General features: G+C 47.0%; 1 protein-coding gene across 11 annotated transcripts in view; it reads left to right on the forward strand.

Moving 5' to 3' along the window:
* The window catches only part of CAMTA1 (calmodulin binding transcription activator 1), a 232,694-nt gene that overhangs the window by 47,549 nt on the left and 167,203 nt on the right, over positions 1–17,942 (forward strand). For all 11 annotated transcript variants that reach the window (XM_085080214.1, XM_085080216.1, XM_085080215.1 and 8 more), the window contains one exon: positions 14,461–14,528. In XM_085080214.1, coding sequence (XP_084936340.1) covers positions 14,461–14,528 — 68 coding nt within the window. The remainder of the gene's footprint in view (positions 1–14,460; positions 14,529–17,942) is intronic.

The raw sequence follows: 17,942 nt of genomic DNA on the forward strand, positions 1-17,942 counted from the left end.
CCTTTGTGGTAATGCTGAGGAATCTGCTGGCAGAGTAAACCCTGGGTAAACATCCTCAATTTGCTGCCTCCTGAAATGGAGCGGCTTTTGGAGTTTGGAGCCACAATTTGTATTCAAATGAAGGTCATTTGAAAGGTGTAACACAGTAAACAGCCATTATTTCATTTTGATAGTGGTACTAAAATTATAGTGTTGGTTGAATTATTTTAGTATAGGACCATTACCATCTCCCTAAAACACTTAAAGGGGTTTTATATCAGTGCTGCAGTCCTGAAATTAGAGGAAAATTAAAAATCACACGACTGTGGTAGAAAAGTAATTTATTTGCGAGGATGCCTTCATTTTATCATGGAGTCTCTTTCCCTTCTGCTCTGCCAGGAGAGAGATGTGCTCCCGACACCCAGACAGGCTCCCAGGGTTTGCCTTGCTGAACCAGGAAGGCATCAGCTTCCCACGAGCCAGGGCTGCCGTGAGCCGCCCCCAAAACTTAATTTTTAATTTATTTTTTCTTTTTCAGTAAAAGTGCCTGCCATGGTATTGCCTGACTCAGTGCTGTCAGCGTGTTATATTTCAAACATACTCATGTAGGGGTGTGGGTACACACTTAAAATCTCTCTGCATTCTTTTTCTTCTAGGTATACATGCAGTAGAAGTTGGAGTTAATAGAGTGGCAGTGATTTCCCTCATCGGGGTGGCTGGGTGAGGGTTCCTGGATGGATCCCTGCAGTCATGGCTGCTGTTGGGTGGAAGGGGGGGATGCTCAAGGGCTGCGCGGGAGCGGGAGCTGGTGGACGTGAACGAAATCTTAATTGGGAAATTCCTGTAGATTATTGCAGCTGCCTTCATTAACATTTTCACACTTGGCTGGTAACAAATGAAGAGAAGGGCTGTGTGTGCCACTGGATTTATAGTGTTCCGAATCCGTTCCGTACCTGGGGTGTGCCTTTGAGCAGAAGGGATCATAGCTTTTTGTGGAAGGGTGTTCTGTGAGGATTTCTGTGAAAATCTTCTCTGGCAAGGAGCTGGTTTCCAATGAAAGGAAGGAATACCATGCAGATAAAATTCCTAGCTGCATCTCTGGCAAAGTTCAGCGTGGGTTTGGATCTGGTTTTTACGGGGTTTTTGATCTGTGCTTAAACTCCAGGATTTTTCAGTTGCATGAGGAGGATATTAAGTGTATATCCACTGGAAAAGAGTCTAAACTCCTAAGCACTGTAAGCTGAGCTGCTTCAACAGTACCAAGGCTGACATAAATGAAGCTCCAGCCATGAAAGATGTTGGCCATGGAAGGCCACCACATCATGTTGCAGGAAAAGGACATGCCTTGTGTCTCTTCCCCAGCCGCACCAGGCTCTGGCTTAATCCTGCTCACACTTGACTGCTGGAGGATGCTCTGCTGGCAGTGCCAAAATACATTTTCATTATGAAATTGCAGGGTACTCCTGTGCTGGGCAGTGTTGGGGTAGATGGTCCCATCCTTGGGTGAAGGCTGCTCTCAGAGAGGAGCTCCTCGGGAGCTCCTTCAAATTGAGGGGAAAACCTGCGGCTGGATTAGGATGCCCTCGGAGATGAGCGTAGCAACCTGTTCCATATTTATTACGGGCAACAATTTGACTAAGGGAGAATTTAGATTAATAACATTCAGCCCAGAGAAGTAATTTCCTTTGAGAAAGCGATTTACATGCACTCTGCCAAAAAGAGCCGTCACCGCGTGCTCTCCCTGTGTCAGCTCCAATAATGAAGTTGGAAATAACATGGGAGGTTAATAGGTCCTACTTATCTCCTTAGTGCCGCAAAGGAAGATTTACAGTGCGGAGCCTGGTTTGCATATTCCTGTTGGAAAAGGAAAGGTTTTTCCCAGCTGAGATTGATGAGACGTTGCAGGGTGTCTGCTCGGCTGAGGCTGTAAACCTCTATCCCAGGGACACACTCCTGCCAGAGGGAGCTGCCTTTCCTGGGTCAGTGGCCAGAGACTGACTTAGATGCTGGAGCCACCATTCCACTGATAATTATTTTTATCCATCTGTCTCCTCTAAGCCTGGAAGTTCATAGAGACGTGGCTGCCACACTGTGTTAGGAGCTGGGTTGCAGCCCAGTGGGTTTTCCCTGGGAGCTGCCCATGGCGTGCGAAAGGGAAAGTCATCCGGAGACATGGAGGCGGTGCCAGGGAGGGTGGTGAAGAATGCCTTTATTAGCCCTCGTGTTGCTGCCTGTGTGATACCCAGTCTTCTGGGCATATGTTAGGGTATGTTGTGTCCTGCCTTTGCCCCAAGGATGGGGATCTGTGTGCTGGACCGTGGGGCTGGGAGCTGCTGGAATGTGCTGGTGGGTTAATCAGGACCTGCTCCCCTATCTGGAACCAGTGATGACCTTGCCACCACGAGCGAGGACGCTGCTGCCTGGGCTGTCGGTGAGGCTGGCAGCAACTGGAGCTGCCTGTAGTGGCCCCTTCCCTGTTGTCTGGCTGGCCCGGGGATGGCAGGGACAGGGGACGGCGGGAGCCAGAGCCCTGTCACTTCACATTACTTGTATGAAATCCCAGAGGACCCGTGGCACGTTATGGGCTATTGCAGGAGCTGTTTCTCTGCGAACAGTGGAGCTGTCTGGGCTTAGAGTAAGGAAAATCCCCAAATTCTGCGGCTGCTTTCCTCTCCCCTGGCTCCCCCCGCTGGCTTTTGGGAAAGAGCTCTGTGGATGTGCTTCTCTCGTGGCAGGGTTGTGTTTGGGTTCTCTCAGGTTGTAGGGCTCTTCCAAACTGGGAATAAACCAAACTTTTAAAAATAAACCAAAATTCATTCCCTCTGGATAATTTAAGTCACATGGTGTCTGAAACCTGCTTAGGAGAGGGACTCTGAGAGGAAAAGAATTGTTAAATGTTCTGTCTGCACAAACTGTAAAATATTCATTTCAGTCAGTTATTTCACGTTACTGAGCAAGTGCAAGAAGAATGAACTTTCTGAACAGCTTAAGGTACAATTCAGTAATAACCTGAGCCATTTAATGAATGAAATATTTAACATAATTTGCATACATTAAATGATGGGATGACGCTTTTTCTACTTCTGTGTACTCTTTGTGTATCTGGAACAGCACAGCCTTTCCTCTTCACCAGTCCTCAGAGCGCTCCAGGGTAGGCACTGAGGAAATGGCATTTTTCCTCCCCATTTGGAGCCAAGCAAACGGGAGCCACACCAGCTGAAGGCAAGGTCACACGCAGGCACAGCCGAAGCATTTTCGGGTTGGCAGTGTGGGTCAGGCGAGTGTTGCTTGTGCTGCCATTTCTGCTCTTGATGCTCCCAGTCCCACAAAACAGGATTTATTTACTTTTTCTTTTTCCTTTTTTTTTTTTTTTTTTAAAATCAAGTAGTATTTTAAGTGTACACAAGAAGCTGTCTGCACATGCCAGATACTCCTCTTGGCAGCACAATGCGCAGGGTCTAGGGGCTGCCCTGCTCTGAAATACTCTCAGAGCATAGCTGGGACTGGCACAAAGCCCATTCCTGGAGTGGGCCTGCCAGGCTGTCCCTCGTGGCACACTGGCGCCTGGATGCCATCCCTGTGTGCCCAGCACATTCACCACTGCTGGCCCCTCTGGAGCTGTGGCTGGGCTGCCCTTGGGGATGCTGAGCCTACCCATGGTGTCCTTGAGAGCAGCATCCCTGAGCTGGCACTGCTGTCAGATGGTTGCTGGGTAAATCAGGGTGAAGTAGGGCAGTGAAAACCTCAGGAACAGGAAATGAGGGGAGAACCTTGGTGTTTTCTCCTATAGAAACAGAGCTGTAACAGGTGTTGGGAGACCAGCGCTTCATTCTCAGCAGGTTGCTCTGGGAGGAGGTAGCTGCTACTCTCTGTGTGACCAGAAATTGCAGTAATAATCTAAACAGTGGCAGAGCTGGGTTCTCAATTACGTCCAATTAATGTGTGACTTCATTAGTGTTCCCTAACTTAAGTGCACTTTAATTCATTAAACTCTTTTTCTTCTGCTCTGTAAGTGGTCGCCCTTCAGGAAACTGTAGAGGAAAATGAAGTGTCCCAAGAAGTGTGCGTGTGTGAGTATCTGTTTGTAGATTTATACATTTACAGATATGTAGTTCTTGCTCTGTCCCACGAGCAGGAGCCCTGGGGAGCACGGAGTGGATCTGAGGTGAACAGTGTGGCTCATGGTGATGCAGGTACATCCAAAGTGTCCATTGTACTGTACCCAAATGCCTCAATGCCCTCACTCATCTGGCAGTGATGCCATTAGTGCTGACCCTCACAGGCTGGAAGAATAATGCATCTTGCTCTTCCAACCCCCATTACTTTGTGGTTTTTGCATCCCACGCACTCTGTGTCTTGTCAATCACTTGCCCAGTTTGCTGTTTGTTCAGGGCTCTGGGCTGGTTTTCCAGCCTGTCTGAGCCTCACTCGGAAATGCCTTCTGTCATGTTCAAGTGGCACCTTCACACTGCTCGCTTCCAGGTCGTTGGTAAATATGAAGCAATAAAGGAAATATAAAAGGAGTTCGACTGGGAATCCCCATCTGTCTGGGCCTGCAAAGCTCCTGGATGTGAAAACTGCCTTTCCAGAACTTTAAAGGCTTAGAAACAGAGAAGAGCAGAGTAATTCTGAAATGCATCCCTTTCTTTGATCAGCAAGATTTTAATGTTTTTTTAAGGTGTACATTTTTAAATTAGTATGAAATTAGTCCACTCCTGGGGATGTGAAGCACAGCCTGGCACAAGTGTTCAGGGTCCCCTCTCAGCAGCCGAATTTGGGCTGCCTGAGCAGAGGGAGGGCTGTTTTCATCCTGCTGTCAATGTGCCTTGACAGAGCGTTAAAGTCAATATTACCCAAAAAATGTTCTGCTTTCATAACAGGCAATTTTGTTGGTGTTGAAAATGCTTTGTTTGATTTCGGGAGCCATTCATTACAGGATCAGGGCTTCAAAGTGAAGCCAATTAGTTATAAGAGCTGCTTTTAAAAAGCTTTTTCCAACCACCAGCTTGAAGGTTAGAACATGGTGAATGGGGAGCCTGTGCTGGGGTGGTCCCACTGTGGCGCTGGGTACTGCTGGGGCCACATCCCGGTGGGAGCAGGAAGCTGCAGCCACACTGCATGTGGTGGCTCACCCCTTTTTCTATATTTAGTAAGAAATGCATCAGCATCCCTTTTACTCGCTGAATTCCCTCTGGGAGTGGAGCTGGTAAATAGCTGTCGCACTAAAAATAACACCTGCAGCAGCCGCTGGCAGCCACATTCCCTTCCCTGGCTGAGCACAGAGCCAAAGGGCTCCTGCCCTGAGAGCAGATGTTGGGATTTATGATTATTTAAAAAAAATCAAAACCAAAAATCAACCACTTAAAAATGTAAAGAGCATGAAACTGCCTGTGATGCTTAACCTTTGGAAAGCAGCATCCATGCTCTCTGCCGGCTCCTCTCCGTGAGAAAGGACAGAGCAGCCCCAGCACAGCCTGCAGCAATGCTTCATGTTGCTGGCAGTCCAGAGGTCACTGGAGTGACATGGCATCAGCCCTGCCTTTCACCAGCCTTCTGGTCAACCCCTTTCCAAGGAGAAATGCAGGGAATCCTGGGCAGTTTGGGCAGTTTGCCGTCCTGGCGCTGCTCAGAATGGGAAATGGCTCTTTCACACAAGCAACATCCTTTTTTCCGGTAATTTTTTTCCCTTGTCCTTTTTTACTTATATATGTTTTCTCAAAACTGAGGATTATCTAAACTTCTGGAAGTCTGAAAATAACTCACAAAGAATTTACAGTTCCCTGATGCTGCTCTGGTTTTACGGTTGTTTCCTTTCAGTGCCAACACACATGATAATTCCAGGTCAGAGGGGCTAGTTTCCACAGACGGGAGCCAGCTGGCAACTGCCAGCCACTCTGGAGGAATACCTGCTGTGTCCCCTGGGCCGCAGGCCCTGGTTAATCATAATGGCTGGATCCTAATGTGGGGCAGAAATATTTCCCCTTTCATGCCCCCACAGAAGGGAGGACTGTTTGATGACAGCTGTGAGCATCGTGAGTTCACTGGAGCTCAGCTTTCACTGAGGCACTTGGGAGCCAACTCCTGAAACTTGACTTGTTCCCATTTTTGTGAAGAATCCATCAAAGTGACCCTGAGATCAGCTCATTTGGTTAAAGTACAGTGTGAATAATACCAAGGTCAGAGGCTCAATCCCCATGCGGGTCATTCAGTTACGAGTTTGACTTGATGATCCTTGTGGGTCCCTTCCAACTGAGAATATTCTGTGACTCTGAATTTACAAGGGAAGATCTGGGGGGAAAAACACCAAAACAAAAACCTTACTAAACCAAACCCACCCCAGCCAGGAGCTGGGGACATCAGCCTGACTAGCTTGGGCCTGAGCTGAGCCTGGGACAGAACCACTCCCTGAGGTGTTGGAGACATCTCCCACAGTGGCTCTGTGGCTTTTTTATAATGAACAATTATTTGTATAAATATCTGAATAATTCCTTTTCTGGCCACTTCTACTTGTTTACTCTTGTATTTGACATTGCTCCTTCCATTTCAATTTTTTATTTCAGTAAAGCAGCACAAGATTAGGGACTCCTGCACAGGTCAGGCAGTGAGCCTCCAGGAAGGACAGCCAGAAGCCATGAGCCCCTCATAGGCTGTGTTTTTTTGGCATCTTCAATATCTAAAACCCCTTTGTGAATTCTGCTGGCGCTGCACAAGTTCATTCCAAACACTGTTCTTGTGTTTCCATCAGTCTGGCCATGCTCGGGCACAGGGCTGCGGGTGCTGTGTGATTCAAGGCTCTACCATGTTCTCTGTTCACAAATGCAAAACATGAACAATTCTTATAGGAATGATGATAATGAGTAGCACTGGTAATTTTTTTAATACTAAATGTTGTTTGCACAATGATACAGGACACTTGTGTGGTATTGACAGAGCTGACAGAGCCTTCAGTGTAAACAATAGAAAACGAATAAACCCATTCAGTGATGACTTCAGGTGCAGCAGCTCCTCTGTTCAACTGGATCTTCAGGAAAAGAGATCCTTGTGCTAGGGCTGGAGTGGGATAGATGGAGCATGAAAGCAGCATTATCCAGAACTCCCTTTCACACTAATTAAGATGTGAGACTGAGGCAGTGGCATGACAGCGCAGCGTTGGTTGAGCCAGTAAAATGTCCCAGTCCCTGCTATTCCTGGATTCCCCTGCTATTCCCAGATTCCTGGGCTTTGTGGCTCTCAGTTTGACCAGCAGCTTGATTTGAATGTGGCTTTTATCATGATTGAATATGTATCTTTTAAGAGGGATTTTAATTCTGTTTGAAATAAGAAAATGCCATAAATCAGCAACAGAATCTTTTAACATTTACAGTTTTAAATGAATTCCTGGTGAGAGTCTCTTAAGCCAGATTTATATCTGACTCTGCATTGAGCTGTCGTTACGTGGGACTGAAAAACTCTGACAGAATTAGGCATAATGCAAAAACATGCTGAAAAGACAGTTCTGCAGGACCGTGGCACATTATTATGTCAGAGCATATGGCAGTGAGGAATATGCAGAAAGGGGCAATTTCTGTGGATATTTCCCTTTTAACGATCCTTGCATAGTTCTTTGGAAGGGCTTGCTGCTGTCTCTGTGCGAGAGAAGGCAAATGGGGCAGGCAGTGGTGTTGTCACCTTGTTGGGCACAGTGGCCCTCCTGCCGAGAGTGGCACTGGTGTGACCCCCCATGGCAGGAGGGAATGGCCAGGCTGAGAAGAGGCCACGGCACAGGCAGGTTCCCAGGGGATCTGCTCTGTCCCCCAGTTGGTGGAGGAGAGCTGGAGAAAATTCCTGCTGGTTTCTGTGGGAGTTGAGAGCAGGGCAGCATCTCTGATGGCGCATGCCCGCTCTGGAGCCAGGGAGTGCACTTCAGCATCTTCAAGCCATGTGACTGTTTGAATTGTGTAAAATAATTGAGGTTTTTGCTGTTATGCTGTAATTAATGCATTGTAAACACTTGGATCTTAGTGAATTTTCTTTTTTTTCTTATCCCACGGCACATTTGACTTTTTCAGGCTGCTGAAGACAAGGGAACCGAACCAGCAGTGCCAGCAGGATGCCAGTGTTGATGGTTCTTTAAATCACAGGGTTTAGTCCAAGGTCATTTAAAAGAAAAAAAAAAAATCACATAATGACCTGTGGGTGTTTTCCAGTAACTCAAGATTGGGCATTATTTGCTATTGCTCTGTTTTACTAACTGTCCCTCAGTGTGGAGCCCAAATGGAAGATAAAATCCATCCTAATCCCATTAGGCATGGACTGATGCAGGGACTGACTTTTCTCTTACTTGTGACTAACAGTGCTTTTGAGTGGTTCGGGGCAGCCACGGCTGGGGGAGTTGTGCCCAGTTATGCTCTTGCTATTCTAAAGACCCATTGCATGTCTCAGTTTGCTCTTGTCCGTGTGTTTGGCAGGTGAAGTCGCCAAACAGATCTCATTCAGCCTGTTAGTCCCTGCTTGTGCTCTTGTTTGGGGTTTTTTTTCTTCTCCTTTTCATGTGTTTTAGAGAAAATTGTTTCTTGTCCAAGTCTAGTTTCTTCATACCAGGTTTAGCCCTGAAAAGAAAGTGTTTAAGTTGTCCTATTTTCTACTTTTCCTTTTTCCCCCCTCTTTGTTTATTTTTTCCCTTGCTTCAGCTCTCCTGCCCCTCTCCATAGGTTTTCTCTGGGACTGCATCCACTCTGATTTGCAGCTGTTTTTCTGTCATGCCAAGGTGGCCATGGATTTCACCTTTGTGCTCCTTTAACCCCAGGAGTTTGGCCAAGCTGCTTCAGCACTGGAATCTGAGGACAGACAGCTCTCCTGACAGCGCTGGGTGCAAGAAGCCCCAGCAGTGCTGCAGAACACCGTCGCAGTCAGATGACTTGATCAGCCATCACAGCTCAGGATTCCTAAATGTCACCCTATAATATCTAATTAAGGTTGCAGTTTGAAGACATCATGTACTTTAATTGAAAACTGTAGAGTAATCTATTCCGTTTTTTTCCTGTTAAATTAATAGTGTGGACCTTTAGCAGATGGTTGGCGAGACACCATTATTAATGAAAACATCCTCCCTCCTGCTATCCCACTGCTCACTGCCATGCAGGGAACCAAGGCAAGCATCTCCCAAACCACAGGCAGTTCCTCACTTGGTGGCTTTACTGTCCCTACAGCACTGCCAGGGCTGCCCTCGGGCTTTTTCCTGCAGAGGTGAGCTCAGCCAGGCTGGCCAGGTGAGGGGGACAGTAGCAGCCAGTGGGCTATGGGTTTTCTCCTGCTCTCTGCAAACAAAGGGAATGCAACTCTTTAGGCCCCAAAATGGTGGGTTTTTTCATCCATTAGGGTAATGGACCAGGGGTCTGGCTTGAGCTAGTCCATGGTATTTTCATAGGTATGAATAAGTGCCTCTGCACTTGGCAGGAAATTCATGGCATGTGCTGGGAACCAAATCCATGCAAGTCTGGCGTGACGTGCTCTGGGTGGGCTTGGAACATGCAGCCCTGGGTAACCTCTGTCCCCCAGCCACAGCTTGTGCTGCTGACACAGACTGTCAGCAAAACAGCAGTAATATTTGAGCTATATCTCCTTCTCAGCCTTAGCATAGTCAGATCAATGTTTCTGCTTTGTGAAGTTGCAGACAGGTAACACTTCAAACCAAGTCCTGCCTGCAATGGCAATCAAATATTTTGGTAGAGGAGTGTTTTGTTGCTGACAGGTGTTGTCAACCCGCTGTCACCCAACCCTCCTGTCCCTGCCTGGCACTCGTGGGCTTGCTTTGCCCTTCTCCTGCTGCTTGTTTCACCCAGCTCACGAGCAATGCCCCTTTGATGCTGTGTTGCTGGTTTAGGCTGAACAACTGGACAAATACAATGGGATTGGGATTTGTGTTCCCATGATGCTGAACAAGGTGGTGTGAGCCCCCTCTGTGCGGCGTTGGGAGCAGTCTGTAGTTGTGATATTCTGAATATTAATGGCTTTGAGAGCAGGGATGGGTTGAAAATGAAAATGGCTCAATCCCAGCTGAGAAGATGGTTCATAGTCAACATGAATTTTTGTTTTCATTTCAGAGCAGAAGGACGATAAGGAAGTGATGGGCTGGAATTTGTCTTTATAGCAGAGAGGACATGGTGAATTCCTGAGGGAATAAATGTGCTTGCTTAAGAGATTGCAGCTTTATTAGCTCTGTGGTCTAAATCTAGGGATGAGTACAAATTCTTCTGCTTTCTCCTAACACATGCATAGATTCAGGCTTATTAATTCGGCTGTGTATAATTCATACAAAGTAATAACTTGAAATTCAGACTGCTTTTTTTTTAATGAATTACATGTTGCTTTGAGACCAGATGGTGACCAGAGCTGCCTGGCCCAGGGAATCCTGCAATTCTCCTTTGCAGTTTCTCTTTTTCTTTGGAGAGATCAGGTGGGAATTGCCAATACTTTGTGATGACGCAGGATGACCTGGAGGGGGTTGAGCTGGGAGGAAGGAGCCAATGCTCGATCCGTGGCTTTAGGGAACCCATTGATTGTGAATTTCAGACTTTTCTATAACTGATCCTTTTTCTTCCAAAAAATGTGCATGTTCAGTGGAAATCCTTCAGCTCAGAGCAGAGTTGGCAGCTTTCCTGTATGCCCAATGGGTCATGGGCCTCACTTACACCACCAGTGCCAGATCCTTGCCCGTTAGTCTGTTCTGTGCTTTGTGGCCATATCCTCTCCAGCTCCTGTGTGTGAAGACAAGCAGCTCTGCAGCAGCTGCTGGGCAGCACTGAGTGCTCTGTGGGCATTTCTTCCACCCTGCTGTCCCTGTCCCCGCACCACTGCACACAGTGGCTGGGACGTGGCGGGTGAGATCAGGTCGCCCATGTGCCACAGCTCTGGGCCGTTACACGCTGACATTAAATATTGAACTGTCTAGGAGCTGCAGTCACGTAGCATTGGGTGGGGAGCGTGTGGTGGCTCTGCCACTGTGCCTGAGCTGAGCAGTGCCACTGAGGGAGCAGTGGGAACATCCTTGGTGGCAGTTGTCTGGAGATGGTAGAGCTGTGTGTGTCCTGTCTCACGCAGCTTGCTGGGCTTCCCAGCTGGTGGCTCCCTGGTGCATTCAAACTAATAATCTAAACAAACAGGGAAGTGCAAAATAAAAATAAATGTGCACTTAGATAAAATGCTTTCAGCCTGAGCAGCCAAGTCTAAACTAAACCACTGAATTATCTGACCAAGTTTAGGATAAAATGTAACTCGAGTGATGTGAATGTTAAATAATCTCATTGCTTTATAGGGTGATTCCCTGAGCTGGTCAATCAAACCTCTTCACCTCACCAGTGTCCTGTGAGTGTTGGGCTCAGTCCTGCAGGCACTCAGAGAGGGAAAGCCACGTGCTGAGCATTGCCCTGGAATTGGCCGACACAATCCTCAGAAGCAGAGCTGTATCCACATAATTCTCAGTGGTTCTTCCCCAGCAGTGCTCACTCAGTTTATGCTGACACTAATTTCAAAGCTGGGATAGAGGGGATGTGGGTCTGGGAGGAACATCCTAGTGCAGAGCCTGCTGCTCGTGATGCACGGTGCCCTCACCCATGGAGATGATCTTGGGTGGCCTTGGGGTGCCACCTGGCCTGACCGGTGCTGCAGGGGGACTTGCTGGTGACGAGACAGAGTGTTTGTGTCACATGCAGATGTCCCTTGGTTTCAATCACAGAGAAGCCAGGACCAGCCGGGGTTTCAGAACTGGCTCTGTCTCATCTGACCTTGCTGGTGCCGTGCTGCCTTTTGTTTGTAGTCTCGGGCAAGAAGCAATGGGAAAAGGGTTTGATAGGAGACAAAAGCAAACAATAGCCTTGCTCCAAAGATACGATGAATGGGATGTAATTGGATTTTTTTGTGAGGACATTGATTTGACCCTGTGAGACACAGAAAGAATCATTAGGGGAATTAACACGCATTAAAATGCAGGGTTTTATCAGAGGGCTTTTATTGTGCCCATAGTTTTGTTTTTAATTATTTAATGACTTTGTGTCTTCTGGTGATAAATCTATTTCTTCCCCCTTTTTTCAAAGGGAAAAAGGGTGTTGGTGTGACAGGAGGGTGCAGAGGCATCTTCTGCAAACCTCTGATCAACCATCAGTGCTGGACTGAGGGCTTTCCTCTGCACAGCTGACACAAAGTTATAATTACAGAAAGCAGAACCTGTAAGGAATGGGCTTTAAGGGGGTTTGGTAGCAGAGAAGCACATCCTCCTTCCCCAGTGTGTACCTATGGCACTGACTGGCAGCTTGGCCTTTCTTCTGCCCAAATGTGAGCAGGCCAGGCCAGCAGTGTGGAAATGCATGTTCTGCCTCACATGGGAGAGTCTCATTGCTGCAGCTCCTGCAGTTTGTGATGGTTTGGGATTGGGATTTCACACATGAGGTGCATGGGCCAGCAGGAAAGAGCAGAGTGAACGAGCTGTGGGTAAGGCTGAGTTACTTCACCTGACATAGTTTGGGTTTCTGTGCCATAGCAATGTATTTGTTCAGCCACAAAAGTTAAAATGGCTTAATTCTCCTTACAGCAGTTGATTTTTAGTAGGAATAAACAAAATCCCAGACTAATCTGAACCCTTGAAATGCCTCAGCATTGAAGGGGTTTGTTTCTCTAAATGTCTGCTTGCCTGGAGCTGGAGAGGATGTATAGTGAGCTCCTGAGTGTTTCTGAGTTTCTCCAGAGCTCATCTCACTGTACGGCATGAGGTGACACTGGTTTGTAGCATAGTGAGCTGAGGACATAACGTGGGATGGGTTGAGAATAGAACTCTGCTGATTGCAGCATTTTTGGTGGAATTACTGCACTGGCTTTCAAAAACCCCAGAGATATTTTTTCATATATTCTGAAGAATTTTAGTTGCAGAGCTCTTTGGTGGTTTTAGCCCATTGGGAATCTGGGGTCAGACCTTTTTGACCATGCAGCGTCCAGATTTCAGCACTTGCATCCTATTCAATTGCAGCTGCTGTGAAAGTGTGAGGACTGGGAAAGTCACCAGTGTCAGTGGTGGAGGTCTGTACTGGCTTACTTTGATACTGAATTTTATTCAGCCATTAGCCATTGGCCAGAAATTAAAAAGAGGAGTTTTTGGAGCTTCGTGTCACTGCTCCGTCATCTCATTGTGTGGGGATCCCTTAAACCTGCAGAGACTGGCCTGGGAAACAAGGGGTGCGTTGCTGGATTCCAGGAGAATTTATTTGCAGTGTAAACATGTTGGTCAGGAGTCATTAATATGACATTCACACAGCTCTAATAAAGTACATAACACAGAGATCTGGCACCGCCGCAATGCCCAGAGGACATTAAGTATGAGTCTTAAAACCAAGAGTATTGGAAACAAGATATTTTTACGTCTCGTTTGGGAGTAATATAATTGCATTTTGTGGCTCTAGCAGATGCTTGGGCCAGCTGGTTGGAGAGCATTGTGGGGGTTTTTAGCTTTGGTACTGTAAGCGACAGCCCTTATATAGAGCTAGCTAAAAAAAAGTAGAAACCCTTCTCCTGGTGGAAAGCCCTGGTCCTGGTGTGTGTTCTGCATTTGGGAGGTACAGCCTGGGGACACTTCTGCTCCAGTGGCTCTGGAGATGGATGATACTGCTCGTGGTTTTGGGGTCTGATTTGAGGCACTTGTACAGTGAAGGCAGCTTCACTGACCTCACTTGTGCAGCTTTTGCTATGCTGGTCCCTTTGGGAGGGTTGGGATGCAATTTTTGGAAGACAACCATCAAAACCCTATGTTTTTTGGAGTATACTGGGGGGGCTTATTTTCAGCACAGTCCCAGGAGTCCGTGGCCATCTCTAGATGTCGGGACACTGCTGGTGTGGTGACAGTTGCCACCTTGTGACCGCCCCGGGTTTGTACCCAGGAAATGGATGAACGTCTGTCCTGTGTTCCTCAGGCCTGTTTACACGCACTGTCGTGAATTATCTCACCGGCACCGATAATTTCCTGCAAACAAATCGGTTCTGATCTGGAAGTAATCGCCCGTATCATTCCTGCAAGTGGGAGCAATGACTTACGTTGATGTCACCCGCTGGCTTTTTATGGCAACGATTAATAATTCAGTAATTCTCTCTGCAGTGATGCTGTTCTATTTATAAATATTTTATTTAGCTCCCCATGGCCGTACTGTCGCTACCCTCCCCTTTGCTTCCTGACGTCACACCAGGCTTGCGGCGATGCCGTGGTCACCACAGTTACCAGCAAATTCCGTGTGCTGGAAAATGTTAATGCCTTTCCTCATTTGCATCTCTTCATTGTCCTGTTTAAGCCTGGCCTTGGTGGTGTGGATGTGAACGTTTACCGAGCGCGCTCTGTCAGTCAAAACCCGATTTCAGCTGCAGCCTGGCCCGGGGTAGGCGGCTCCGTGTCTCTGTTATAAAACTTTCCAGTTCCCAGCACAGCCATGCAAGTAACTTTGTTTTCTTTCTGCGTTTCTCTTTCAGGAAATTGCAGCTTATTTAATAACGTTTGAAAAGCATGAGGAGTGGCTAACAACCTCCCCCAAAACCAGGTAATGTTCTCCTGCTCAGCACATTGACTCTCTCGCGCTGATGACTGGACTCACTGATCAATGCCTTGACCACCAGGTGGAAACTCCCAGTCATGCTTGATGGCTTGTGACACCAAACTCTCATTAATTGCCTTAATGAGCATTTTATTGAATGAAATCAGATTGATTAAAAATGGAACAGCTACAGTCTTGGCAGGTTAAAGTTTTAACCCGATTGCTCAGGATTTAATTGTATCCCTTCAGATGAGCAGATCTGAAGCCTCTGAGCAAGGTCGCAGGCTGTTTATCTTGACAGAGCTCCCTTGCCTCTAACTTTAAATAAATAAAAAAGCGCCAGCCCCACCATGTGCCGCCTGTTCACAGGCAGGCATGGAGATTGTTTGCGTTCTGGTGTTTCCCTTGCTGGGGTTAAGCGTTTGATGGTGAGGAGGTCCCAAAAAGCTGCATTAACAGACATGTTTGCAGTTTATTATTCAGTAAATGTCATGTCTTCTTCGTGCTGCCATAAATGTTTAACTTCTCAGTCCCCTGGGAACCCAAACATGGAGTTTTGGCTGTGGATGTTTTCCTGCTATTTCAGCTATGTTCTGGCTCCATACGTCTCACTAACGCAGCGAACGACTCTTGCTTTCTGGTCTTGCTGGGCTTTTGCTGTCTTTCTTTTTCCCAATCCACCCCTTTCCTATTGCAGAGGGCTGGGCCATTGGAGGGAGCCTGCTGGGACCCAGGTGAGAGAAAAGCCAATTCTAGCATCCTGCATCCCAGCACCATCCGTTGCAGGGCGCGGTGCCGCAGGCTCCCGGAGCAGCGTGCTCCATGTTTGCCATTACCTCCCACTGCCATGAGCAGGGACAGAGGTCACAGTGGGACACAGGCAGTGGTGCCACCCTAACAAGTAGCACAGATTGATTCCAGGTGTTCCACAGCACCCAGCTGAAGAGAGGATGGACGTGGAGGCCTTCTCTGCACCTCTGCAGTGCAGCTGCAGGTGGGGAACAGAGGACCTGCTTTCCGTGAAATATGGGGAAAAATGAGTTGTGTTGTTTTACTTTTGTGGGTTTTTTCCCCCCCAGACTGTATACCTTTGTGGCATGTCTAAGTAATGCATTTGCTTGTCGTATTAAAATGTGTAGCACCTGGGAAGGAGATGTGGGAAACCTAATTGCTTTCTCAATGGTTCTCCAAGACCTGGAGCTGCCATGGTGGTGGAAGGGCCCCAAATGGATCCTTCCTGCCAGTGGCAGCTATGAGGCTCTCCTTGGCTGCAGAACAGCAGGTAATTCCATTAATAGTAGAGAAGCTTTTTTCTGGGCTGGTAATCCCAGTTTCAGAATGAATTCAAAACAATTTCTGGCTGAGCCTTTGCCAGAGAAGCCTGTTAAGGAGTCAGAAAACACATTAACTAGTCTGGCTCTACATGGTGTGATTAAAGATACGAGATTATAAATGTTTTTGTAGCAGCATCTTATAATCTTAAGAGTTTGGTTTGCTGAAGGCAATGCCTGAAAATAATTTTCTGATGAGCAGTTCCTTACCTTCCTCTTGTGTGTTTATACTTGGAAGAAAGAATGTCCCAGGAGAAGGAAAGTTGTGACAGGAGTTCAAGGACCTTCTGAAATTGTTGAGTTAGTTTTTCTTTTTTTTTTTTTTTAATATAAAAATTAATTGGAAGAGTTAAATGCTGAGTTGCTACAATCAGGGCTCTCAGTATTACAGAATTAATGACATCGATTTGGCACTGAACTGGAACACTCCCCGTTCTTTGTTTGCTGCTGCGGGTGCTACTAATTTCATCTCACAAAATTAATAAAAATTAATTGCACCACTGACACACACAGTGTTTCCTAATACAATGATGTATAGTGTGCTCTGAGGAGCCACTGCAGGATGGATGCTGTGGGGGCTCTGGGCATGGCTGGACGGTGCCTGTGGGAGCTGCTGCTGCTGGAGCTGTTGGCAGAGGGCTGATATCAGTGATGGGGTTTTAGTGCCATCCAGTTCAGCCACTGGTGAAGGAACTGCTGCAAAGGGTCAGGCTGGGCTGGGCTGTGATGCCTCGCAGGTCACTGAGCTAAGGCAGAGAGTGGCAGTGAGGGAGGAGCTTGTTTGGAGCCGGTTTGGAGCCAAGCTTGCCGTCCTGAATGTTTTCATCTCTTTCCCAAACAGAGGTTCCCATGTTTACAGCACGGTTGGCTATTGCTTTAGTCATGGACATGGAGGGGGAGCCCTCTTGCAAACCTCTGGAAGGTCTCTAAAATTACTTTTTTATGAAACTTCTTGTTGAATGACTCCAATTGATTGAATACACTGATATAAATGTACTGGAGCATTATTACAATACTCTTTGAGCACTCCAGTTGATCAACATAAATTAGCAAGTACACCTCCAAGCATCGACCTTGAGGCTCCCTTGGAATGGTGTTTGGTTACTTGATGATGTGCTGGGTAATCCGCAGCGGGTGTTCCGTCAGCGGGGCGGGGGAAGCGTTCTGCTAATGCAGCAGGGCCAAGTGGCTGACATTTCCAAGTTTAAATGCAAATCACGATGACAAAAAAAAAAATTACTTGACATTTATATATCAAGTAGAACTTAATTGTTATTTACTTTGGAATTTCAATGACAAAGTCAATTTTCTGAGTCCAGAGACATTCCACCGGAGGAAGATACTTTGCTTCTCTGTTTCCAGGTGCCTTCTGTCATTAGCATTTGTACAGTATTTTAAAAATATTCTTGAGCAAGCTGAGGTGGCTTCACTATTTCACAAGTGGGCCTCAGGCAATGGAAAAACCTTGGCTGTGCCCAGAAGCTGCAAGGTCAGTTTTCCAGCTGGGAATGCAGTTCAGATGTGTTTCTGCCCCTTCCTGCTTTATGTCTTGGAAAGGACACAGGGGGATTGCTGGGAGGACCAGCCCCACTCCCCAGTGAGAACAGGATGGGTACAATCCCTGGAGTCTCCCTGCCTCCTGCCCAGCTGCCCATCACCCAGGAAGCACACCCCATGCCATACCTGTCCATCAGTCCAGCGTAAGGATAACTTTATCAGTGGCATCTTAAAGAAAAGTTAGGATCTTGCAGTATATTAATTCTGCATTAAATAATTAATAGTAAAATTAATTGAATTATTCAGTTTTCAGGTAAAAAATAGGGTAATAAATATTCATAACTTATATTATTAAGGGAATTTCCATTTCCTATGTCGTTAAAGTGAGATTAGCTGAGGTTGGGTTTAAATGAAGATTGAAAACAATTGTGCTTTGGAATTAATTCACTGTGTTAGGCCATTACCTTGTGAGCCTTCTTTCCAGTGTGCTCCATGTGAGAGCTGTCCCACTGCATGAGGTGGATGCTGTGCCAGGATGCCCTGGCCCTTGGGAAGTGAGACAGAGGCTCCCTGTGGAGGAGAAGCTCATGGG

The sequence above is a fragment of the Lichenostomus cassidix genome, chromosome 21 (assembly GCF_008360975.1).
Source record: "Lichenostomus cassidix isolate B80296 chromosome 21, HeHo_3.0, whole genome shotgun sequence".
NCBI lineage: Eukaryota > Metazoa > Chordata > Aves > Passeriformes > Meliphagidae > Lichenostomus > Lichenostomus cassidix.